The sequence below is a fragment of the Sturnira hondurensis genome, unplaced genomic scaffold, assembly GCF_014824575.4.
Source record: "Sturnira hondurensis isolate 20B ecotype Veracruz unplaced genomic scaffold, ASM1482457v3 Scaffold0004152, whole genome shotgun sequence".
Lineage (NCBI taxonomy): Eukaryota > Metazoa > Chordata > Mammalia > Chiroptera > Phyllostomidae > Sturnira > Sturnira hondurensis.
The window spans coordinates 7248282-7272914 of record NW_028076783.1 but is presented as its reverse complement, the minus strand read 5'-3'; the positions used below and the strand labels follow the sequence as shown (position 1 = coordinate 7272914).

The following is a 24633-nucleotide window of genomic DNA, read 5'->3' as shown; positions in this document are numbered from 1 at the left end:
TTCTCACCCCCCTTCTCTCCCACAGCACCGACGGACGTCTGAAACTTCCATCTCACCCCCTGGATCCAGCATTGGGTCACCCAACCGAGTCATCTGTGTATGTATCACTTTGCAGCCACTGAAAGGACTTCCTTAACCCTCAGCCTGGAATCCAAAAGAGGTTCCCAGGGCAGCTGTCAAGTTTTCATCCAAATGATATCTACTGCTATCTAGTATGGACTGTCACATGCTGGGCTCTGTGCTGGGTCCTGAGGATACAGTGGGGGGGGACAGGGAGAGACATGACTCCTGCCTTTAGGGAGCATGCAGCTTAGTAAAGACAGACTTACAGGGATAATGTTGGGATCAGTAGGAACATGAATAACTGCAGCAACAGCAGGAGCCCTTGGCAAGCTCTGAAACAGCGCATCTTTCCCCATTACTTGCCTGACAGAAGGGCAAGAGGAAAATTTGGGATCAGAGCTCTATCCAGCGTGGGGATTACATGGGATGTCAATGTGGAGACAGTGGTGTGTGATAAAGAGACAGAAAGGAGGAAGAAGCCACATGAATGTGGAAACGTAGCTGGGAAGGATTTACAAACATAAAGAAGAGCTTCCTAATATGTAAGAAGTCCAGGGATGGAGTCAGCCTCAGCCATGAGTCTGAGCTGTCATCCCTAGAGGCAGTCAAACACAGAGACACTCTTAATTACCACATATGTGGCAAAAGGGGCAAGAGTTGGGTCAGAGGACCTTAGAGGTCCCTTGGATATGTAAGTTGTTCACTCACTTTTCCTCCATTTACTCAGCAAATGTATGCTGAGTGAGCATCTCCCCCACATGCTGTGCTCTGCACCAACCCGCAGCGTAACAACTGAGTTCATAATTCCAAGGATAATCAGGGGCAGTTCTGATAAAGTGCTAGGAAGAAAAAGTGCAGGGTGCTCTGACGATGCTGCAGATGAGCAGGGAGACCTGACAATCTAGGACCAGTTGGGAGAAGAACTGGAAGAAGAAACATTTAAGCTCAAACCTAAGGGATAAGCAGAAGTAAGATAAAGGAGGTGGGGGAGGCAGAGCCAGAGGACCACGAAGAGCAGAGGAGGGTCCTGATAGTAAACGAACCTCAGTATGGCTGACTCCGAACTGTTTCACTGTTGCCAGACTGGCTGACTGTTTCAGCCCTTCTCAAACCAAAGGAACCAAGAAGACCAGAATGTGGAGAGGGAGGTACCTAGAGCAGGAAGCCCTAATGAGCAGCTCTGGAGACAGTCTTCAACCCAGCCAGTCCCAGATGGGCCCTGCCCATCATTGGAAGATCATTGTTTTACTCCAAATGCACATCCAGTGTCCTCCTTCATCACTGGATAATACCACTGATGGAACTGTTTCCTTTCCTTTCTTCCTCTGTTCAAATGAAAGAAAGAAAAAGATGTAACAGTGATCACTGACTGTAACTTCAATATGGGTCAATGCTGCCATGCAGCTCCCCCAAAGACAAGTGATTTTGATCATGGGCTGTCCTCACTGAAGAGTCCTGTCCAGAACAGGAAAGACGATCATCCCCCCTGGTGCTATGAATGGGGCCAGACCACAGCGGAATTGATGGGCTTAGTTTCAGGGCCTCCACCATGAGAAGGTTATTGACCAAAGTGGGGCTATCTCCAGGAGAGAGTTACCAAGGTATGGGAGCTCAGGAAATGCCGAGGCTGCACTATAATGCCTTGCATCCCTGGCTGGTCTCCCCTGGCTGCTGAGGAACCTTGCTAACCTTTGTGAAGTAACTTCAGCATTGATGCTGTTCACCCTGGCAGCCTGGAGAGAGCTTGTAGGGCTGCCCCTGAGAGAAGCGGCTCCACTCCAGATGAACAACAGCAACGGGGACACCTGCCACTGTGCCCTCCAGCTGGGGGCTTATACATTGAGATCAGTCGCCCCCACACCCGAGCATAGGCATGTGTCTGCCCTTCTGTATTCTTTTGCTCTCCCCTAAGGGCACCTCACCTTCAGCTACCCTGGGGAATGGGTGCGCATGTCATGTGAGCCGTGTTTTAAGTCAGACCATTCCAAATATGGCTTCCAAATTTAGGGAAGAAGCCATCCAACCACTTTTGGGACAGGTAATAACAGGCAGAAAGATAGAGTATTGGTTTAACTTTTACAGATACTGAGGTTTTGTGTTAAAATAGGATTATTAATGTATCTGGAGGGCACAGGTTCTTTCAAACTTGGCTCCATACCCCACTGACTACTAGAATCATCTCCAGGTGACTAGACTTGGACCAGCTCCACTGGTCTCTTCCTTCCTTTCTGGCCAATTATGTTAGGATGCCTCTGTCCAATCACTGTAAGCTCATTTATAACCTGTCAGCAAGGCAGCTGTAGAAGGAAATATAAATTTGGTGGTTCTGAGGTTTGTAGTAAAGTGCTCAGATGAATATTGATGGGTTGAAACAAGTTTGCAAGATGCCAAGAGCTCTCAAGGTCAAGATCTAACATCCCAGAATGAAAGGCAGCGGCTACTTCAGCCAGTAGACTCTCCTAATAAGGTGCCCTCTACACCCACACCCCAAACTGGCACAGATGCATTTGCAGAGGATGCCCACAGAGGGCGGCATCAGGGATTGCAGGAGTGGGGAGCTGTCACCACCCTCAGCACAGAGGGAAAGGTGGGTAACAGCTGGAGTTGTGGAAGAGCAGTCCCGGACAGGAGTTGTGGCCAGTCACCACCAGGCAGAGCAGGTGCAAAGGGGACAGGTATGCAGCCTCTTCACTCACCTCCCGCTCTGCAGATGCCCCATTTTGGCCAAACGCAACTGAAAGAAAGGAGCCTGTGATACAATCCACAGGGCCTCCTAGATCGGGGCAAGGAGGAAGCCTGGGGCAAAAGGGAGTGAATGGCCCAAACAGCAGTGGGGTGGGACAGGGATGCAATAGTGAAGAGCTTTAGGAAGTGTTTGAAATACCAATGCTTCTAAGGTCTTTATAAAAACTACTCTCTACAGTAGTCTTGGCCCTGAGACTTACCTGTCCCTCAAAGCATCAGGAGAACATTATAAGGATAAAATAGTCCCCTTGGATTCCCTGTGGCATGGCCTCTCTTAACTTTCCTCACCTCAGGACCTTAGGAGCCACAGTAGTTGTGGGGGAACAGACCCTGGTTTACCACAGAGGAAACCAGGCCACAGAAGGAACCACTGGAGGATGCAGACGTGGAAAGAACACAGCTTTAGGAACCACAAGACACAGGCTGACCCAGGCAAGAGGAAGTGGTCTCCTCATCCATGAAGTTCTAGAGAACTGAGCTCAGGCGAAGTCAGGAAGTAGTTAGAGGCTCAGTTCAGTTCAGCGTAAGGAGCAGCTTTCTGGGCGCAGCCCCTTGACAGCTGTAAGCCAGTGAACTCCCCACTATGGAGAACCAAAGAGGGCAGGTTCTAAGGTTAGACTGGCTGGGTTTGAATTCTGGTTTGGCTAGTTATTACCTATGTGACCTATGTAACCCTAGTTATTAGCAAGTTCATTGATTTCTCTGTGCCTGTTTCCTTGTTCAAAAGTGCAGCTAATATTAGTACCTACTGATATGCATATCATATGCGCACAAGCAGTGTTGGGATGGATGGCCTCTCAGACCTATCTCATTCTAACATCCTGTGAGTCTTCCATTCTAAAGCTTTGTTTTTACTGGAAACTGGAGAAGCTCCTTCTCTCTGTGCCTGGGTTTTGTTTCCTCTCTCCTTTCCCTCTTATCTTTCTGCTTCTTTCCTGTCCATTTCCTTCTTCCCCAGGCTAAAGTGGATAATGAGATCCTTAATTACAAAGACCTGGCAGCTCTCCCCAAGGTTAAATCCATCTACGAGGTACAACGCCCCGACCTCATTTCCTACGAACCTCATTCCAGATACACGTCTGATGAGATGCTGGAGAGATGTGGCTATGGAGAGGTATGGCATCTTGCCCCTCTCTCTGGGGCCGTCGGAGGAGAGGAGGGCCTGTGGGGTCCCCAGTCCCCTCCATCACAGACACCTTGCCTTCCACAATGTTGCTCCTGAGACTCTTTTAAGCTGGAATGTACAGTCAACATTTAAAAGTCAGGTGATTTCATCCAAAAATGGGGCTTTTCTTGAAAAACTAGAGGTGATGACACCACACGAGTATTTCCACCATCCAGAGGTGGGAGGCAGTGCCCTGCTATATAGACTGGAGATGGGCTCCCAGTTCTCCCAAGTCCCCACCACTTCCTGGGAGCCCTGGCTTTGAAGCCGAGAACCTGTGACTACTTATCATTGGAACAATTGTTTTCTTACACTGGAGAAATTTTACACACAGCCCATGGCTCTTATCCTCTGCCACACTTAGTGATTATTTGGGTTGGTGATCCCTGGTTAGTAGGTTCTCTGGTTTTTGCACCTGGCCTTAAGTCCCTGTGCTCAGAAAACAAGAGAAACTCATAAAATCTCAGCATCAGCTGGCTTTTGAAATAAATAAGTGGTTGCTGAATGAAAGAATGTTCAGAAGGATCCCAGGCTTGGGGGGCACAGACCCGGGTTCCTGTCCCTGTGCCACCGCTGTCTCCCCACTGTCCCCTTCCTCTCTAAAGGAAATGGCTTGCATCTGGTTTGAGAGCCAGTACCAAGACTCTCTGGGTTCTAGCCCCTAAAATGGACCAGGAAAGGGGACCACGAATTTGGTAGATGCTGATTCTCCTGAAGGCAGAGAATTAGGCCCCCAAGCCCCACCCAGCCCTGAAATTTGTTTTGTTTCACTCACAAAATACCTTTTAAAAATGTAAATTGGTTTCCAACCTTTAAACATTGGGAGATTTCACATAAGAATTTGCCTTTCCAACTTGTCTTGGAAACTTAAGAAGCTTTGTTAACATAGGGCTGGCATCCCAGCCTGGCCCTGAGGTGCTGGGGCTGAGCTGCCCTCTATAGATGGGATGTTCCATCTCCAGCTTGCCACACTACCCACTGGCCCAGCTCCCATGTCAATGGCACCATGCTGGCTCTTGATTGGCCCTACCTTTGTATCCCCTACCCTGGGCACTGCCCTCATGAACCACAGAGGGGGCATGAACTGGTAAAGAGATGAAATGTTGTGCAATGACTCTGAGCTTGCAGTGGAGAAGCCTAGGTCTGGGAAAAGACTGTGCCACTTCCTCCCTGAGGGCCCTGAGCTATTCCATTCCCCTCTGGGCCGTGGGTTTCCCATTTGCCAAAGGAAGGCACAATCTCAAGGTTTCCTGCTACCTGTCAGCACTGCCCATGTCCTGGAACTCTAAGTGAGGGCGTTACCTGGAGAGGGAGGCCGAGGGGTGGCAGAGGACCTCTCTTTGCTGAACCATTTAACTGCTGTCTGTCCCTCTCTCCCACCCTCTTCTCTCTTCTTTCACGACTGCCTTCAAACTTTTCGCTTCTAAGTCGCTGGGATCATTATCTCCCTACTCCCAGGTAATTAAGCCAGTATGGGGAGACCTTTTATGTAATGGTGTCCCTTTATGCTGACCAAACAGGCCCCTGATTCACCCTTCCTTAACCCTCCCAAGGGACATGAGCCCTTGACCCAACCAGGGCAGTGATAGGCAGACGGGAGCACAACCTGGAGGAAGTGGTGGTGGCATAAAGGGCAGAAACAATTGGGAGCAAACCTGATGTGCCCTTTCTACCCGGAGATGACCCCCAATGCTTCTGAGAACCTTGGCCAGGATTCCAGGGACCTGACCCACAGGTTCCATTCAAAGCCTCTGAGCGATGGGTGAAGGCCCTGAAAATTCTCTGCACCCTTCCTTGGGCTGTGCTTGTAACCCAGGCTGGGGGCCTCTGTATTCAGAAGGGCAGCACCTAGAATCCTGGATTCCCTGTCACTCCCCCATCTGCCTAATAGACCCTTGGGCCGTAGGCCCCCCTCATTGGTGGCCTTGCTCACAGCCCCACTTCCTCCCCCAGGACATCTACGAGAACCTGGACCTCCGGCAGAGACGGGCTTCCAGCCCAGGATACATCGATTCCCCCACCTACAGCCGCCAGGGCATGTCCCCCACCTTTTCCCGCTCACCTCACCACTACTACCGCTCTGGTAAGGAAGGGGGAACCCCCAAAGGGACAGGAAGAGCCAGGGGGACAACACAATCACTTGATGTCCCCAGCTGCAGAGATAGAACAGGGCTTCCTTGAGATCTCCATCACAGAATGGCCTCCACAGGCCTATGGCCACCCTGGTGACCAGCTGGGCCTCACTGAGTCCCTGCAGATGCCCTTGGCAGGGGAGAGGAAGACAGGCTGTGGGAAAACGGGTGGTGAGCTTCTAGGAGAGGAGAGTGGCAGGCAGCCCCATGGCCCTATCTGGAAGAAGACACTTCAGCCCTCATCCTTAGGCCTGTCCATCCAGAGGATGGAACCAGAGGACCAGAAATGGGGTTGTGCCCTGGCCTTCACTCAACAGCCCAGTCCCACCCAAGCCAGTCAGGTTTTCCACAGCCAGCCCTGAGGTTGCAGGTAAAGCAAGTAGAGCAATTAAGGGAGGAGGTAGGTGGGAAGGGTGGGGTAAAAATGCCTTCCTGAAGCTTGGTGGAGTTGACTCTTACAACCCACAAATTCTGACTTTGGGGTGGAGCTAGAAAACAGTGCTACACCTGTTCCTGCCAATAGTGCATGAGCGCACAGCCGCCTCCCCACTGTCCTGGCCGTCATCACCTTACTGCTGCCTGAACCATCGCCACGTTAATGCCTGTTTTCTCTGCCTCTCTTCTCTCTGGGGACCGCTGCCTGCGTGCTCCAGGGCCTGAGAGCGGCCGGAGCTCTCCATACCATAGCCAGTTAGATGTGAGGTCCTCCACTCCAACCTCTTACCAGGCTCCCAAGCACTTTCACATCCCAGGTAGGCTGCCAGCCCAGAATGCCCAGCATGGATGCATGCTTCACGGGATCGCCAGGCACCCTGCACTGGCACCAAGGAGAATCTGGTTCCTAGGGACCCTCCCTAACCAGTCACTCTAAGTAATCCACCCTCCGGCCCCAACATACCCACAGTTTTCAGTCCACTCACTTGATAGAATCGGCCTTGGTCAGGAAGCTGCCAGGCAGCATCCCAGGGAAGTGCCTGAGATGTCTAGGGGCCATGGTGGGACACAGCTGTGATCAGACTGAAAATAAGGGACTTCTGCATCAAAACTCTTGGGACCAAATCTCCATCCTGCTTCTTATGTGTAAGCTGATGATCTCAGGCCAGTTACTCAGTTTCTGTGAGCCTGTTACTTCTTCTCTACAGCCAGGCTCTCCTCTGGCTCCTGAGTCTGCAGTCGTGCTTAAACCAGCCCAGATCCTGCCTTCATGGTGTTTATGTCCCAGTGTGGGGAGGGAGGTCATCAATGAGTAAACAAATGAGTAAAAGGGTGATTTCAGGCAGTGGCAGGTGCTGGAAACATAAGAAAACAGGGTGTGTGACAGAGAGACTAGGGTGGGGGAGGCTGGGCTAGGTGAGGTAGTCAGGAAGGGCTTCTTGGAGGCAGTGACATTGAAGCCAAAAGATGAGGAAGAAACATTTTTGTGAAGATTCTAGGGAAAAACGGCAAGGACAAAGGCCCTGAAACACTGAACCGGCTGCAGGCCAGTGTGGCTAGAGGTAGTGGGCATGAGGGACAGTGACAGGTGACCCTGCAGGAGTGATTTAGACAAGATCTCATTCTGAATTATGGCACAGCTGGGCCTAGACTAGTCTCCCGACTCTGGGCCCAGGTTTTCCCTCCTGTCCCACTTTTCCTCAGGAGCTCATCCTGCTGTTTCACCTACACCTTTCTCAGATGCCCCAGAGAGGGCCCATCCTGTCTGTTTTTGAGGAAGTGAGAGGGGTCGTGTTGAACCATGGCTGCAGCATTCTGGGCACTTTCACATGGAATGAGGCCTGGTCGCTGGGTGGAGGCAGTGGACACCTTCCTGCATGGGGTTCTGCTGAGCACATGCCTACCTTTTGCCTGCATGCCCACCATTCAAGCCCCAAGTCCCTTCCTCAGGACCATTTGAATCCACCCATTTCCCCTCACCCTTTTTGGAACCCAATGGTATGAGGTTGGAAGTTCAGCTTTGGAAGAGGAAGTCCACCAGGGAAAAGATGGTGAACACTTGGGAAAACTTGCTGACCATCTCTCTCTTCTGAGATCAACTGACCAACTGCTGTCTCCTTTTTTTCCTGTCTCTCTCTCTCTCTCTCCTCCCTACTGTCTCTTCTGGGTCTGTCTGGCAGCTGGAGAAAGTAACATCTACCGGAAACCCCCGATCTACAAACGGCATGGTACGGTTGGAGGCAGAGAGGGCATGGCCAGGCAAGGGATGTGGGGCAGTTAACGTCTGTGCAGATGGCTCTCAAGGCTGTGTTGACTGCCCCCCATCACTTCAGGTGATATTGGAGAAAAATTTGGTGACATTTTAAAAGGTCAAGGAAGGCCTCATACCCCCTAAATCCTTTGCTACCATCTCCCCAACCCCCAACCCTTCCCTAAGTCCCATGGCATGAGATACAGGGCGTCCTAAATCCCTCATCAGCATACCCCTGGGAGAGGTGCACCCAGGACAGCGACACCCAGTCACTCGGCACTGAGAACTGATGGCTCTTACAGAAGCATTTATTGCGCCTAATTTGAATAAGTGTATCTCTTAGTGGAGGGTGCAGAGGCACAGCTGCCACCCTGTCACTTTTATGTGCCTATGGGTCTACTGGGTGACGGGGTTAGTGGAGCATGAGCCATCAGAAGCAGCTGTGTTTAGATCTGAACTCACCAAGCTGGTGGAAGGGGAAATACAAGTATTAATAGTGGCTCTGAGTACTAATAATTTAGACAAATGTCCTCGATTTTGGAGGGGCTGGGCAGGGATCGAGGGGGGTCTGTGAGCGTGTACATGTCTATGTGTGGGTGTAGAGGTCATACCATGTGCCCCAAGTGGACACAGAGAGTCACCAACCCTGAAAAAGTTAATTTGACTTTATATCCAGAAAAGGCTCCCAGATCCAAAACCCTCAGGACTGCGTGGGACTTCCCAGATGACCCTGAAGGGCAGCACCAAAGCGGGAGTCTGGGGTGGAGGTGGTTTGAGTGGATTAGAGGGCAGATGAAAGAGCTGAATGAGATTAACTGGGGTGGGACCCATATCAAAGAGAATTGGAGCTTTGGGAGCAAGTGCTGCTGGGGCAGTGGGGGGTGGGGGGGAGGGAGGCGCTCAGCTCGAAGCCTAGAGCTGGTTGAGGGCGATCCCAGGACCTCTGCAGCCCTGGCTGCCCAGAGTGCCTGACTGCCCAGAGTGTTGACTTTGTCCCTATGGCTTCTCCCCTGAGAAATTACCCTGAAGCCAAGCTCATTTCCCCAGGCCTCTCTCTGCCCAGGTCAGCCTCTAGCCAGTCTGGCACATGCTAAAGTCACCGTCCAGAAGGTTTTATGGCTGCAGTAGGTTGGATGTTCACCCCATGCTGTGGAATTCACGTGAAATCTTGAAGCTGGATGGCACCTGAGCCAACAGACCAATTCTAATGCTCACAAAAGGGGAAACTGAGGCAGAGAGGGGCAGGATTTTCCCAGCATTTACAAGTGAGTTAAGTGGCAGAGCTGGGAGCAGAACCCAGTGTTGCTGACTCCCTGTCCAGTGCTCCCTCCTTCAAGCCACATAATCTCCCCAGGAAAGATTTGGCATTTCAGGGTGAGAAGGCTGATCTTACTCAACATGCCGCATGGCCCCGCTGGCCAACTCCCACCATAGATGTGGCTCCTGTCCACAACAAGGCAGGCTTCTGGAGGGGAAGGAAGCCTAGGGCAAGGGCTCAGCTGAGACACATCTAGTCTTACTTGAAGAAGCCATGGCCTTAGTATGTGTTCACTTAGGAGCACCCTGGGGAGTCCATAGAATGTGGTAGGAGTCCTAAGCTAGGGCCTGATCCAGTTCTGGGCTCACTTGCTCTGTGGTCCTGAGCAAGTGCCTTCCCCTCTCTGCTGTTCAGCCAAGAGGCAAATGCGAGCCTCGGACTCAGTACTTTCCCAGTCCAGTGCTCTCCATACCCCAGACCCTGGCCTTAAAGTGGCCCCACCCTCCTGGGCTGCAGGCTGGCTGAGACATGGGAAAGAGTGTAGAGGACACTAATCTAGAACGCTCTGCCTCCCTGAAACTCTCTCTTTTTGGTCCTTTGCAGGTGATTTGTCAACAGCAACTAAGAGCAAAACAAGTGAAGACATCAGCCAGGCCTCTAAGTATAGTCCAGCCTACTCTCCAGACCCCTACTATGCTACAGAGTCTGAGTATTGGACCTACCATGGCTCCCCAAAAGGTAGTGTGCCTCACGGGAGACAAGGCCAGAGCCCTGTCACCTACACCAGGGATGCAAGGGGCCAGGACAGTCACCCACTCCTTCACTTGATCAGTCATTTATTCATTCAGCAAACATGTTTTGAGGGCCAGCCATGGACCCTAAGTAAGCACTGACAAACAGACTAGGCCATGTCCTTGCCCTTGTGGAGAAAACTGGGTCCTAACTAGAGAGGAAGGAGATATACAGGAGGAGATAAACAGGAGGCAGGAGAGCTGATGACAGGGGCCTGCACTTCGGCCTAGAGATGACAAAGCCTGGTCAGATGCAGCCTCTGCTGCTACAGGAAGAGTAAGGAGGAGGCAAGCCCACTGAGTGTAGAAACGCACCTGCAAAGACCCAGGATGGGAGGGTGAGTGCCACCAAGGAAAGAAAAGGCTGTCACCTTAACTTTGAGCTTAGAGTGGGGTGGGGAAGGTGATGAGGGGCCAGATCCCACCAGGCAATGTGGGTTTGGTCCTCACCCTAAACAGCAAGAAGCCATTCAAAGTGATGGCACGATCAGACTTGTGTTTGTAAGATGCTGCTTGGGCCGTGGGGTGGACACTGGTTTAGAGGACTGAAAGGGGAGGGTGTAGCAGATGGGAGGTGCTTGTGGGAACCCTGACAAGAGGTTCTAGTGGTCCTCAAGGTGCAACTCCCACCAATCAGGCATCCCAAGCTATTTCTTTCCGGTATGGCAAGGAATTTTTATCAAGTGCCATTTGATTCAATACATACCTTTACTAATAGACTGTGCTTTCTAAGCAAAGCTTCTGAGGAGTTGAGATGACACTACCCCTTCCCTACCCTCAAGGAAGTCTCCATTTAGAAAGGAGATGAGACACCAGCCTGACGGTAACGCAAAGTGGACAGTGACAAGTGTCCATAAGTGTTAAGTGTTCAGAGGCTGCACAGGCAGGAAAGACCACACCCAGCAGGCATGGGGGGAGAGGGCGATCATAGATGACACTGTTTCAATCACAAACATACAAACAAAAGAAAGAAAGAAAAACCAATTCCGAATGACTGAGGCCAAATTAGGGATTTTCTTGATCATGTGACTCAAAGTTTTTGTGGCACAACAGGATCTAGAGGTGAGTGGACATCTTCAGGGCTTGTCCTGCTCCCTGTATTGGGTTGCTCCATTCTCAGGCTGACTTTGCCCTCATCACAGCAAAGTGAGCTCCATCAGGTCCAGGCTTACTTCCTACTGGGCAGAAGAAGGACTTCTCTCTCCCACCAGCATCAGGCAGAATCCCAGCATGGTGGCTGGTTAGCTCTGGGCAGCAGCTTCACGTGCACCTCATGGGCCAAGAATGGAAAGGGGTGCTGGGCACCTCCATTCAGGGAGGCCTGTGGTTAGGGAGTGGCAGGTCACTCACCAAGTACACCTGTGCAGTGTCACTCAGCTAGAAAGTGGTGGTGCATGGAGGAAACCCCTACCTGTCCCAGCTCCTCTGCTGCCCCTTGTGGCCTCCCTCCAGAGCAGCCTGACAGGGGCACACATGCAGCAGAGGTGCATGTGTCTTTTGGCACCTAACTGTCTTTTGGCACCTAACTGTCTTTTGGCAGTGCCCCGAGCCCGAAGGTTCTCATCTGGAGGAGAGGAGGACGACTTTGACCGCAGCATGCACAAGGTGAGCCAGCCATACCTCTGAATGAGATGCTTAAAGGGTTCATTACTGAGGACATTGTCATTTGCAAGTGACAGAAATCAAATTCAAACTCACTCTTTGATGGAAAGAAGAAATGGCAGAACTGAAAAGTCAAATGGTCAGATTATCTTCAGGTCTAACTAGATCCAGCTGCTCAAACTGCCATAGGGACATTGTCTCTCTCTGCACTTGTGCAGGTTTGCCTCTGCACTGGCCTCATGCTCAGGCAGGTTCTTTTCACATCATGGCAAGTGGGTGCCTGCGGCTCTCGTGCATGGCCAGCGGGAGTGGAAGGCAGTACCACTGCTGGGGAAAACTTGGTGGCTCCTCAAAAAGTTAAATGTAGAGTTACCATGTGATCCAGCAACTTCACCTAGAGGTATATACCCAGAAGAACTGAAAACTGGTTCTCCAACATATGTGCACACCTGTTCATAACAGCACTACTCACACCAGCCAAAAGCTGGGAGTAACCTGAATGTCCATCAGCTCACAAATGGATTTTAAGTGTGGTATATCCATATAGTGGAATATTATTCAGCCATAAAAAGGAATGAAGTCCTGATATGTACCACAATGTGGATAAACCTCAAAAACATTATGCTTAGTGAAAGAACCCAGACACAAAAGCCTACATATTGTATAATCTCATTCATATGAAATATCCAGAATAGATAAATCTGTAAAGACAGAATTTAAATTGGTGATGACCAGGGACCAGGAAGAGAGGGAAATAAGTGACTGCTTACTGGGTACAGGGTCTTTTTGCAGGTGATAAAAAAGTTTTGGAACTAGAGAGATGATAGTTATACTAAATGCCACTGGATTGTTCATTTTAAAATAGTTAAGTTTATATTATATGAATTTCACCTCTCTAAAAAAACTTCTTTTGAAAGATGGGTGCTAGGGACTCCAACCAGAGTCCCAGGGAAGGTGCTCCCAGCCCAGCTGGAGCCGCCTGCCCATCACTCCACCAATCACTGTGGCCAAGGCAATGCAGTCCTGTCGCTGGCCAGACCTGCTTTTTGTGCCACTGTCAGAGTCCCAGCCAGGCCAGAGGGCCACTTGTGAAAGAAAGATGAACTCCCAAAAAGAAACATGGGTGCTGCAAGGAGGGAGGGACACTGGGAAGCAAAAAGACAGAGGGTCACCAGAGAGAGTCCCTTCACTCATCCTTTCCTAAGCCTGTTCCACCTCAGTGCTCTCTTCTTCCTTCTAACTTCATCTTGCTGCTCCTCCATCGCCCAGTTGCAGAGTGGAATTGGCCGGCTGATTCTGAAAGAGGAGATGAAGGCCCGGTCCAGCTCCTACGCAGATCCCTGGACCCCGCCCAGGAGCTCCACCAGCAGCCGGGAGGCCCTGCACACGGCTGGCTATGACATGTCCCTCAATGGCTGTAAGTGCCTCTGGATGTGGGCTTTTACCTCCCTGCTCCGTCAATGAATCTGAACTCCTACAGTCTCACCTGGTTCTAGAATACAGACTTGGCAAGGGGCTGTGTGGAACACTAAGTAAGACCATGCTCTGCCCTGAGCAGTTGATTCTGCTTCTTGGGTATCTGAAGCAGTGACTTCCAATGATCTTCTAATCATTTGAATGGCTTGAGGATATAAGGTACTACCTCTTGAGGTAGTGAGCCTCCCATCACTTGGAGATACACAAGCAGGGCATTGGGTCAAGCACTTTGCCCTGAGAGTCTCTCACTCTAATCTCCTCCCTGTCCCTGGGCACATGCATGTGCCATCTCCCTCCTGTCCTTACTACCCCTGTGGGAGCCAGTCCCGCCAGGAAATCCTGTCTCAAGTCAATACTTGGGGGATAATAACCTGGTCAAGAATAAAATCACCTTGACACACTTGTCAATACTTGATGGATGCAGACCAATAGTTGATGGATAGTAACTTAATCAAGGATAATCACCTTGACTCTGGGTGAGATTAAAGATGATGGGGCTGTAATGATGATACGTCCAGTTTTATTCAGTGTCTCCTATGTGCCAGACACTGTGCTAGTACCTTTCTGTACTGTCATATATTCTTCACAATCACCTTATAAAGGAGACATCTTCCCTCCCCACTTTACAGATAAGGAAACGGAAGCATGATTAAGAAACTTGTAGAAGTTAGGTAACTACCTAAAGCAGAGCCAGGATGAACTGAGGGGCCTAGTTCCCTGTTTGAACAGTGAGGCACAGTATTCAACCCCTCCTCTGGGCTCTGTGCAGTGTGCCACCTGAACTGCTCAAAACACAGCTCCACCCGGCCGCATCGGTGCAGCAGATACCGCAGAGCTCCTGCTGTGCGCCAGTTGCTGGGCTAGGAGCTGGGAGGGGGCATGAGGATTAGGTGCAAGTACAATGATTGGAAACTGACCAGTGGGAAAGGAGGTAATGAAAGAGGCCCCTCCGCCCCTCCAGCCAGGGTGGCCCGGGTATGGGAGTCATGCCTGTTTGCTCCATTAACTATCCACATGTCTGTCTGTCCCTATGAACACTGATCTCTGGCTCTTCTCTCTTGCAGCCCCTCGGTCCCACTACCTGGCTGACAGTGGTATGTTCTGCCTGCCCCACCTTCAGCCCAGGATGTCCTGTGAAGGACAAACTGAGCCTGCGCAGGTCTCCTGTAGTTATGATAAGCAGATAGTGTGGATATCCCAGCACAGTCCTCTTCTCAAACAGTCCACCCATTGTGTTTGTCAGTTGGTAGGCCTCAACTTTTGGTTCTAGAACCAGGGTTGACACGCCCAATAGGTCCCAGCAGGAAAGAAAGAGTGTGCGCCTCTTCCACCCATGTGAGAGCTTGCCCATCTGGGTTTCAAGCTCAAGTCCAATTCCAGAGCCTTTGTCCAGAGCCACCCTGTGGCCAGGAGAGGAGTGCCTCATAAAAGGCTAGATATGTGCAAGACAAGGCAGAAGACCCTGTGAACGGGTGCTTGGGGTGGGGCTAGAATTCTGCCGGGGGAGGTGCCTCTAAGACGATCAGTTATAAACCTAGAGAGCAGTGGAAGGATCTAGAGGCCCCCCACTACGGCCACTTCACCTTGGAGTTAGGGGGCAATATTGGCCATTTGCAGCCAGATGAGCTTAGGGAGAGGGTCCCCCGGCCTGGGGCCCCTAGTGACTGTTTGGCTCCTTCTCTTCAGATCCCCTCATCTCCAAGTCTGCCTCCCTGCCTGCCTACAGAAGAAATGGGCTTCACAGGGTAAGAGAGGCCATGCAGGGCCATTGCCCCCACAGTGTTGGCAATTCCAGCATTAGTTCCCTACTGTGGCGATTACGGTGATTACTAAGGGGTGGAACCCTGGCAAAGGCCTTGGGGCTAGAGGTGGACTAACTGAAGGAACCCAAGGCAATGATGGCTGTCCTCCCTGTAGTGTTAAGGTGCCCGCCCCCATGGGAGGGGCTGGCAGATGCCTAGCACTGTGCTAAGCACTGTACAAGTGCTAACGCATTTACCCTGCGAGGCAGTTACTATGGAGGCCTGGAGCGGAGTGGGGAGGGGGAGGGTTGCTCAGTCTCACACCCAGTAAGTAAAGAGCCAGGACCCAAGCCCACAGCCACACCCGGCTGCCTGCTCCACTTGCCTGACATGGCTTGGAGCCCTCTGAGCCCTTCAGTGGCCGGCTGTACAAAACCTTCACAGAAACTGTGAGCTGGTTTCGGGACCAAAAAAGAATAAAAAAATATTAGCAAGAAGAAGAGCTGCGTGACTGGACAGATGATGGGAGAAAGCAGAAACATTGAGGTAGATGTTTATTAACTGAGCACCTACTAAGTGCCAGGCACTGTCCTGGGTGCTGGGGGTCTTGCAGTGAATAAAGTTGCTGTTCCCAGGGAGCTTCAGTTCTAGTTGCGGAGACAGGCAACCAGCAAGAAAGGGTGTGATTTGCAGTCAGGTAATCATAAGTGCTGAGATGGAACTCAAAGCCTCAGGGCAGGGAAAGAAGGCAGTCTGCAGGGGGTGGATCTAAGCAAGTTCTGAGGACTCAGAGGGACCTCACTGCTTGAATACCAGCAAGAGCCATCCAGATAGAGGGTAGGACAATGTCAAGGGCCCTGGATGGGGAGGACGCATGGCTGGCATGGAGTAAGTGTGGGGATGAAGCCTGACCAGAGGGTCAGTGGGGCCCTGCATGCCCATAAGGACTTCTGAGGGTTTCCAGTAACTGTGCCGTGTGACCTGACTCAGATGTGTAATGGGTCTGTCCACCGCTGTATAGACTAGAGACTACAGAAGGACAGAAGTGGAAGCCGGAGACCCGTTATTCTGTGGCAGTGTCAAGCACACAAAAGGGATGTGAGCACCACTGGAGAAAGGCAGCTGGTGTTAATAAGCCTGCCCTGCTGAAGGACACACAGGCCCTCTGCACACTCTGAGCCTGAACACGCATTCACACAGCAGTTACTTACTATCAGTATTTTATACACCCCAGGCAGCACTCCAGGTGCCTGGAATACATTGGTGACCAAGCAAGACAAAAACCCCTGCCCCTTAGAGCTTCTACTTTTGTAGAGAAAACAGAAAACAGGTGGTAAATAGCAAACAAGTCAAATTCAATGGGATGTAGAAAGTAATAAGTGCTATGGGGACAAGGAGGAAAATGTTGAGCCAGATAAAGGAAACTGGGAATTTGAGGAGAGGGCAACCTGCATTTTTAAACAGGGTTGCCGGAGCAGGTCTCATGAAAGAAAGCATGGGTGTAATTTGCCAATAAGTGAACATTTACTGAGTGCTTATTATGTGCCGGTCCTGGGCACTAGAGATTTGGCAGTGAGGTAAATCACCCCAACTTGAGACAGGCTTCTGCGAGGGGCCCCGTCCCAAGGGCCCTGGTCTGTTTTCTGGGGATAGGCGAGTATTCCCAGGAGGCAGCGGCAAGCCTGCCTCAGGCCAGCCCTGGCTCTGTCTCCCCTGCAGACGCCCAGTGCAGACCTCTTCCACTATGACAGCATGAATGCCGTCAACTGGGGTGTGCGAGGTGAGTGCAGGGGGGTCCCCCCGGAACTCATAGGGACGAGTGCCCTGCTCATGGCTGCAGCATGACCCTCAACAAATGACTGCTACACATTCAGGCCCTATGCTGGGCTTCGTCCAAATCCCAAGTTCCCACTCCCTTTCAGTTCCCAGCCCCTCCCTTTTCCACTCTTCACCCCTCATCCTTTCAAATCCCTGGCCTTGGGTGATCTCCAGGCCAGCTGCCCCATCTGGGTTCCGAGAACCATCCAGAGCACTGCTGTCCCAGTACTGCTGAGCTAGAGTTGCCTGTCTGCCTTGGGTGCGGGGAAACACTCAGAGCCAAATGCACACTGTTCCCAGCAAACATTCCATGAGCTTTGGGCTGTCTGCCAGGGACAGTCTCCTGCCAGCCTTCCCCAGGTCCAACAAGCAGGCTGGGGGGGTAGGGCAGCCCATCTAAAACTTTGGAGGATCCCCCCAGAAGATGGAGGGTATTGATCATGTGGTTTAGACTCATCGTATTTATCCTCTAAATATCTCAAAGGTCATTTTTCCCCTAAAACCATATCTCTAGATCAGCCCAACCCCTCTCTCCAGCCACCCATGGTACTCCTACCAGACTTGATTTGGGACAAATTCAGCAAGGACAGAGTCTCTAAGACAGAGGCCAGTACAGTGATGCAAAGCAAAGACCAATGTGTTTCCATTGTGTGTCTTTTCTCTTTACAGAGTACAAGGTAAAGGAGACCCACAGACCCAGGAGGTCTCTGAGACACTAGGAGCCACCGCACTGGGGACCCGCAGGAGAATAACAGCACTATCCATTCGGGAATGGGGACATCGATACACAGCCCCAGGGTTCCTCTCAAGGCAGCATATCCAGTTCCCAGGCCCACTTCCCCTAAGTCCTTCTCTATGACTCTTGCCTCCTAAAATCAGACAGTTCCCCATAGACCTCAGAGACTTTCTGGAGGCTTCCAAATCACCAGATTTAAGATACTTGCATTCAGGAGGCCTTGTACTCACATTCATACCAAATGCCACCAAGCTTATCCCTAGCAGATCAAGGGACTCTAGGGCCTTGCCCTTTGGGAAAAGGCAGCTTGAGGATGCCAGGCAACCCCAAGGAAGGCAAACCCAGCCATCCCTCCAGTTTTTAACCACCGGCCCTTTTTGGGTAGAGGAGGGAGGCCAGACATAAAATTTGGCCAAAGGGATGAGCCCACCGCCCTCGCCCAACCGGCAAACCCCACCGCTCCCTTTCTCCCTAGATCTACCCTTACGAACTACTGCTGGTGACCACGAGAGGAAGAAACCGACTACCCAAAGATGTGGACCGGACACGTTTGGAGGTCAGTGGAGAAACTGATCAGGAGCCTTTGGGTCCAAAGGGACTCCAGCCCTTGCCTGGTCTAACCCAGCTCAGGAGGGGCCAGTGACATGAATGGCTTTAAGGTCACACAGCTGGTTGAAAAAGCAGAGGCTCCACCCCAGTATACTTAGCCCAGGGCTGCCCCATGCTGCTCTGTGCTGCCTCCTCAATTCAGTCAGCATCTGTGCTACACAGGTTCAGTGTGTCCCACCTGAGGGGACTCTTCTGCAGACATAGGAAGAGAGCTAGATTTGGTCCCTGCTCAGAGGCCTGTAGTCTGATTGATAAGAAATTCAGCACTGGTTTTAGGCAGCATTGTGTAGAAAACCAGTGCTGCAATGAGGAGGGTGGGTGGCAGCACTGTGCAGAGGTAAAAATATGAGGTCTTGAGTCAGACACCCTCACTTCCCACCCTGATCCTGCCATCTCTAGGTGGGCAGCTTGGCCAAGTGACGACCTCTCTAAACCTTAGTTCTCTCCTCTACAAAGTGGGGTGGTTGTCATGCTTCCCTCAATAGCCTAGTAACATAATGAAACAATATGCAAAGAGCCCTTGGCATTGAGTCAGGCAGTGTCTTAGGGAGTAAACACCCTGCCAATGTGTGATCACTCTGATTCAGGGAAGACCACTAAGGCTGGGCCAGATGACCAGCTTCTGCCAAGAGAAAGGATTTAGCTGGACTTGCAGGTGGGAAGGTTTGGTTGGCATGGAGAGACATGCCAGTGGGAACAGCATACATAAAGGCACAGTGGGAGCACTGGGCTTTTGAACCACCCAGTATATTTGGTGTGTAGTTCCAGTGCCTGGTCACTTCTGACTCAGGAGCACACTCTGTCCTTTCCACACCAGGGCCTCTCCCCGCCTCTCCCCAAAATGCCCTTCCCATCTCGCCAGCCTCCTCCCTCCTCAGGGCTGCCTTCTAGTTAGTGATGCTTGTGCCCCAAACCTCCCCGTGCCTTCCCCAGGATGTGTCACTCACCTCTTCTTCCAGCCACCCCCAGCCTTCCGTCTAGTGTGCAGATCCATTTCCTCTGCCTGCCAAAGATCGTCTGTCATCTACCACATGGCCTGGACTGGGAGAGGTGTCAGGAAGTGTTTGCAAAATCAAATGCAGGCTTAGTTCTGAGAGGAGGTTCAGAGCTCCTTGGGGCAGGACAAGCACCACCTTAACCTGACAGCCGAGGAATTCAGCCAGCCTAGAGGGAGGGTTGGGGCAGGAGGAGAGGGATGTCAGTGGCTCAGGAAGCTGCATGAGTCCTTCCTGCTCTAGCGTGCTGGGGTAACAGCAAGGAAGCAGACAATTCACCCCACATGTGGAACTGGGGCCTCCTTCCAGGGTCTGGCAGTGAGAGCCAGTGTCTGGCAGTGCTGAAGGGGACAGCTCCCGTGGCAGCTCAGGGGAGCGGCAGCATTAAGGGATGGAAATGTTCATCCTGGAAGACCAATTGTTCTCCTACACCCTCCAGGACATCCAGAAGCTCAGACCTGGGAAGCACAACTTCCCTAAGCTTCAGAATCACCAATTCTGGTGCTTTTAAAAATACCAATACAGGGCTCCACCCTAGACCAATTAAACTGCAGCCTGGGGAAGGAGCTCAGGCATCAGTGTTTTTCAGATGCTCACAGGAATGTCTAGCATGTTGCCTGAGCTGAGACCACTGGGTGAAGGACACTGCCCTGGACCCAGCACCAGTGGACTGCACTGAGTCAATTAGCTAATATAATTGCTACCCACAGGTCATCTCAGCAATTCCAGCAAGTTTTCAGGCAGGATATATGCCATCTATTTCTCTCCTGAAACATAATTTTAGATTTTATTTTGAAAAATTTCAGAACTCCCAAAAAGTTGCAATAGTAAAATGAACATCCATCTACCCTTCACCTAAATGCACCAATTGTTAACATTTTGCCAAATTTCAAGTGCCATGTATTTCTAGATCTCAAAGCTTTTGACAATAGACCAACCTTCTAGACTGCTGGGAAGTGGGAGAGAATAGGCAGAGCAGTGAGGAGGTGGGGGTGGGGGAACTGGCCTGGAATTCAGAACATTGTTTCGTTTTATGGCCTGTTTGTTTTCACATATGAAAGAGATGAAAGGCCATTTCAGTGGGTGGAGAAATATGAACAGTAGTGTTGTTTCATTGACCAGCCTGAGGAACAGCCATCCAGATCATTTGTAAAAACATTAATAAGAGGAAATTCACCCTAAAATCTTGGCTACACCTCCTTTTTCTTCCAAAGGACAAAGGTGTTGCATTAATCCATACACACTCCTGAACACAGAATGAATGCATGGAGTAGGGATGCAGAAGAGTGAGGTCAACCAGGATGCAGCTAGGGCACTTAGGTGAAGCATAAGTCGCACCTGAATCTTGAGCAGGAGCAGCCTCTGCAGCCAGACCAGCTCCAGAGGTCCCTCTGATGAAACATTCATTCATGCATTCATCCATTCAACAAATATTCATCACACACCTGCTGCGGGTCAGACACTATGCCAAGCACCACGACCCCTCCTGCCTCACTTGCCCCCCCCCCCCCCGCCTGCACCTCACATCCTGAAGCTGTTTTTTCCTCTGTCCCCTCCCACTTCATTTTAGCGCCACCTATCCCAGGAAGAGTTCTACCAAGTCTTTGGCATGACCATCTCTGAGTTTGACCGTCTAGCCCTCTGGAAGAGGAATGAACTGAAGAAGCAAGCCCGGCTGTTCTAGACAGGCTCTATAAATATATATGTGTTTATATAAAGATATATGTAAAATCTCTATACTGAAGCTCGGTATAATCCCCTGTGTATGGGACACACTGCCTGCCATGAGACTCGCTTTTCTGGACTGTCAGGCAAGCCCGCATCATCAAGATATTTTTATGCTCCTTACTTTCTCTTTTCTAATGCAATGGGGTTTGGGAAGGGATTTGAGGGGATGCCCATCCTTTTACTGAGGATCCTTTTTATACTGAAACATCTAACATCCAACTTGAGTCCCCCAAGGTCCAACCCTCTTTCCTAACGGAGGTGCCTGAAGAAGTCTCTTCTGTCTGTTATTTGGCTCTATTCCCCAGTCTCCAGGGTGGATGTTGACCTTGTGGTTTTCACATCTTATTGGCCCCAGAGGGGCCCTCCCATGGGAGGGTCCACAGCCCCCTCCCAAAGACAGTGAGCACCTTTCAGAGCCCTCGTAGAAGTTTCTCGTCACGCACAATTCGGAGCTCAGTGCTCTCTGAGGGGGATGGAGTTAGAAGTATGGGGCTCACATCAACTCCTCACAGCAGTAAACAGAAGTGGGCGGGGCCTCAGCTCTTCAATCCTTCTTCTGCCCTTGATCCTAACCTCTCCCTGGTCCAAGTCTATGACTCACGGTAGGAAAAGAAAAGTCACTTCCTTTTCTTCCACCACTTCCAACCGGCCCCTTTGCCTGCCCCTGACATGGAGAACCAGAGGGAAGGAGTGGGATCCAGGAGCAGAAGACAGAGCAGGCACCTGTTAGAACTGGAGCTGCAGGACCTCTTGGGACCCTCCTCTCCCTCACTGCTCCTAGCACCTCCAAACCCTTCCCACTTTGGAGGGCAGGTCCACACTGCCGCTGTATTCTTCAGCCTTACTACAATCTACGTGCCTGACAACTCAACACACCGCAGGGCTAACGTTCCCCCCATAGCTCTAACCGAACAACTAGACAGACAACCTCTAACAACCCTCTCAAGGCAACATAGGTCATGTTCCAAAGAGAGGTTCCTGGTCTGTGCCTGCTGGTCCTGGGGCTGGCAAGGTAACCCAACCAGTCCCCGACACCCACTGCAAGGTGGCCAAGTTTCACTGCAGAAACTTTCTGAAAAATGACTGCTTAATGAGATTCCAAAATGAAGCATTGGTCAACACCACTTATGATCATCCTGGATTTCCCCAGGGGCTGCTTTTCCTTTTGCCTCTTTGCCTCCTGGAACAGGGTAAATGCTTAGCCTTCTCTCCTCCCCTTTCCAGACCTTCTGCCCTGAGTTGGTGATGTTCAGTGAGGTCTGTACCTTCCTGGAGATGCCTCGAGTCAGGCAGTTTTGAGGTCTTGGAGGAAGGAAGACTAAGTGGAAATGGCAATAAGGACTCTCAAGAGGCTGGTGATATAACATGGCAAAGGTAGAACTGACTTCAACAAACCCTCACTGCGCATCTGCTGATGCTGAGCACTTGTATACTGAGCTCTGAGTGGGAGAGGGAGGTGGAAGCCCTGAGATGGTCAACATGGGCCCTGGTCTGGGGGATATGCCTACCAACAATGGGTATCGTAAGGCATGTACTCAAACACGATGGATGTGAGGTGGAAGTGATAGAAGATGGCATGAGAAAATGGTTGTGACATTACTAAATAGGCATATGCATTTGGTGCAGATGAGGAGAGCTTTCTGGAAGAGACTGCATTTGAGCAAAGTTCAGGAAATGTCTTTGTAAGCTGGGAGGAGACCATAACAAAAGGGTGAAAGGATGCCGAGCCAGAAAGGAGGTCTAATATGCTCTCATTTAAAATATCAACCCTCTCCGTTACTTCTCTTTATGGCCAATGTCTTTCAACTCTCTTGACCCTTTAGAAACGGCCCCAGCCAGACGCAATCACTGAAACTGCCTCATTATCACTGGTTGAGAACTTGGCACGATTTGAAGGGCTTTTGTTATTGTTGTTGGGTATTTCTGTTTCCCATAAAGGCACATGATTTCAACCCAGACCTGTGTCCTTCTGTTGTTTGTAGTGGGAGTGGAAATAAGTGACAAGGGATGAGGCTGAACCATGTACATTTTTCCAAAATAAGAGAGTCCAGAGAGCGGCTCTCCCTTGGCCTTAGTTTCTCCTTCTGTAGAATAAGAAAACTCAACAAGGTTAGCATCACCCAAATTGATTCCTACAGAACATGGGGTCCTGCGGGATGGTAGAGGATGCTCCAATGACAAATAAGAGTCTATAATCAAAAAACAATAACAATAATAGTAATAGTTCCTCATTATTAAGCACCAACAGTGAGCCAAGCTCTGTGTGGAGGGATTTACACCCACCATCTCATTTAAGCCTCTGTAGCAGCCCAGGAGGTAATCATTACTCCGCTCTAGCTCACAGGTGAGGAAACAGTTTTGCTGAGGATACATAACTACCATGGTAAAGCCAGGAACCAAGACCAGTCTGCCCAGCTGGAGGGACCAGCTTATCCACTCTTATCAGTCAGGATGTCTTCAGCTCCAAGTAAAGAATGCCTTCAAAAATGGCTTAAACAATGAGAAAATAGATTGTCTTGCACAAACAGAAGCCCAAGGTGCAGAGCTAGTGGATTAAGTAGCTTAGTGATTCCATCAGGAGCCCAACTTTTCTTTTGCATCTCTTCACTGTGTCCCCCGGTGTGACCCCTCATGTTTACAAAAAGCTGCTGTACTCCAGCCATCATGTCCTCACAGAGCCACATCAAAAAAACAGGAAAGAAATTTTACTTTCCCAGAAATCCTCAGTAGACTTCTCCGTAGCTCCCACTGGCCAGAACTAGGACATAGACCTGTGACCTTGCTGCAGAGAAGGCTGGGAAACTGAGCATTGGGCATTCCCAGCCTCTCTAGTGGGAGGGAGGCATCCTGCTGACAAAGAAGAGAAACAGGGCAGACAAGGAATAGCCTGTGGGTGAGTGCATCACGGAGTCTCTGCCACAGCCATCTCCCCTTACAGACTCACAATGCACACCAACAAAAGTCCTGCATTCCTTTGTTTAATTCAGTGATTCATATACTACTTTGACAAAACTCTGCTTAAGAAATGTTAGACTTACTGTATTTCGTCTAAGAGAGACACCTTTTCATACTTTGACATCTCTGAAGAAGACATGTGGCTCAAAAGTGGCTCTTTGCCTGACCTCTCATCCCATGAGTGCTCTAAGTATCGCCCGACCCCAGCGCCTCCAGACAGCCAACTCAAATGTGCGAAAGGTGCTCAGGGATGTTCCTCCGCTCCCCGCCTACGCCCGCACTCAACACATGTTTACTTATGGGCTGCAGCTGCCAGGCAGAAGCACTGAGGATGCCGCAACATGTAAGGCAGTGTGAGCTCTCATGTAGCTCTGGTCCAGAGGAGAACACAGGCCATATAGAAGTAAACAAAACAAGAGATAGTACGTGAAGGTAACTGTCCAGAGACAACAGACAGGGTGCTAGAGAGAGGAGCAGAAAGGACCTCACTCGGCATATTTACTGAAGGATGAAGAGGGGAAGGTGGGGTGAGAAGCACCCTAGGCACCGAGAACAGCATCTGCAATGGCACCGGGGTGGGATGAGTTTGGTGTGTTAGGGAATCGGAAAGTGCCCGTGAGGACAGAGTAGAAC

The 24633-nt window shown here is 50.7% G+C and overlaps 1 protein-coding gene across 8 annotated transcripts in view; it reads left to right on the top strand.

Moving 5' to 3' along the window:
- ABLIM3 (actin binding LIM protein family member 3) overlaps positions 1-23000 on the top strand; it is a 103128-nt gene extending 80128 nt beyond the window's left edge. For 2 of the 8 annotated variants that reach the window (XM_037044957.1, XM_037044956.1), the window contains 15 exons: positions 26-97; positions 3767-3922; positions 5402-5431; positions 5927-6056; positions 6759-6857; positions 8220-8267; positions 10152-10286; positions 11880-11944; positions 13211-13358; positions 14482-14511; positions 15104-15162; positions 16879-16939; positions 17647-17654; positions 18189-18269; positions 20888-23000. In XM_037044957.1, coding sequence (XP_036900852.1) covers positions 26-97; positions 3767-3922; positions 5402-5431; positions 5927-6056; positions 6759-6857; positions 8220-8267; positions 10152-10286; positions 11880-11944; positions 13211-13358; positions 14482-14511; positions 15104-15162; positions 16879-16939; positions 17647-17654; positions 18189-18269; positions 20888-21001 — 1236 coding nt within the window. In that variant the 3' untranslated portion in view covers positions 21002-23000. The remainder of the gene's footprint in view (positions 1-25; positions 98-3766; positions 3923-5401; positions 5432-5926; positions 6057-6758; positions 6858-8219; positions 8268-10151; positions 10287-11879; positions 11945-13210; positions 13359-14481; positions 14512-15103; positions 15163-16878; positions 16940-17646; positions 17655-18188; positions 18270-20887) is intronic. The other 6 variants (XM_037044958.1, XM_037044959.1, XM_037044961.1 and 3 more) reach the window with 6 other exon arrangements.
- Positions 23001-24633: the final 1633 nt, after the last annotated feature.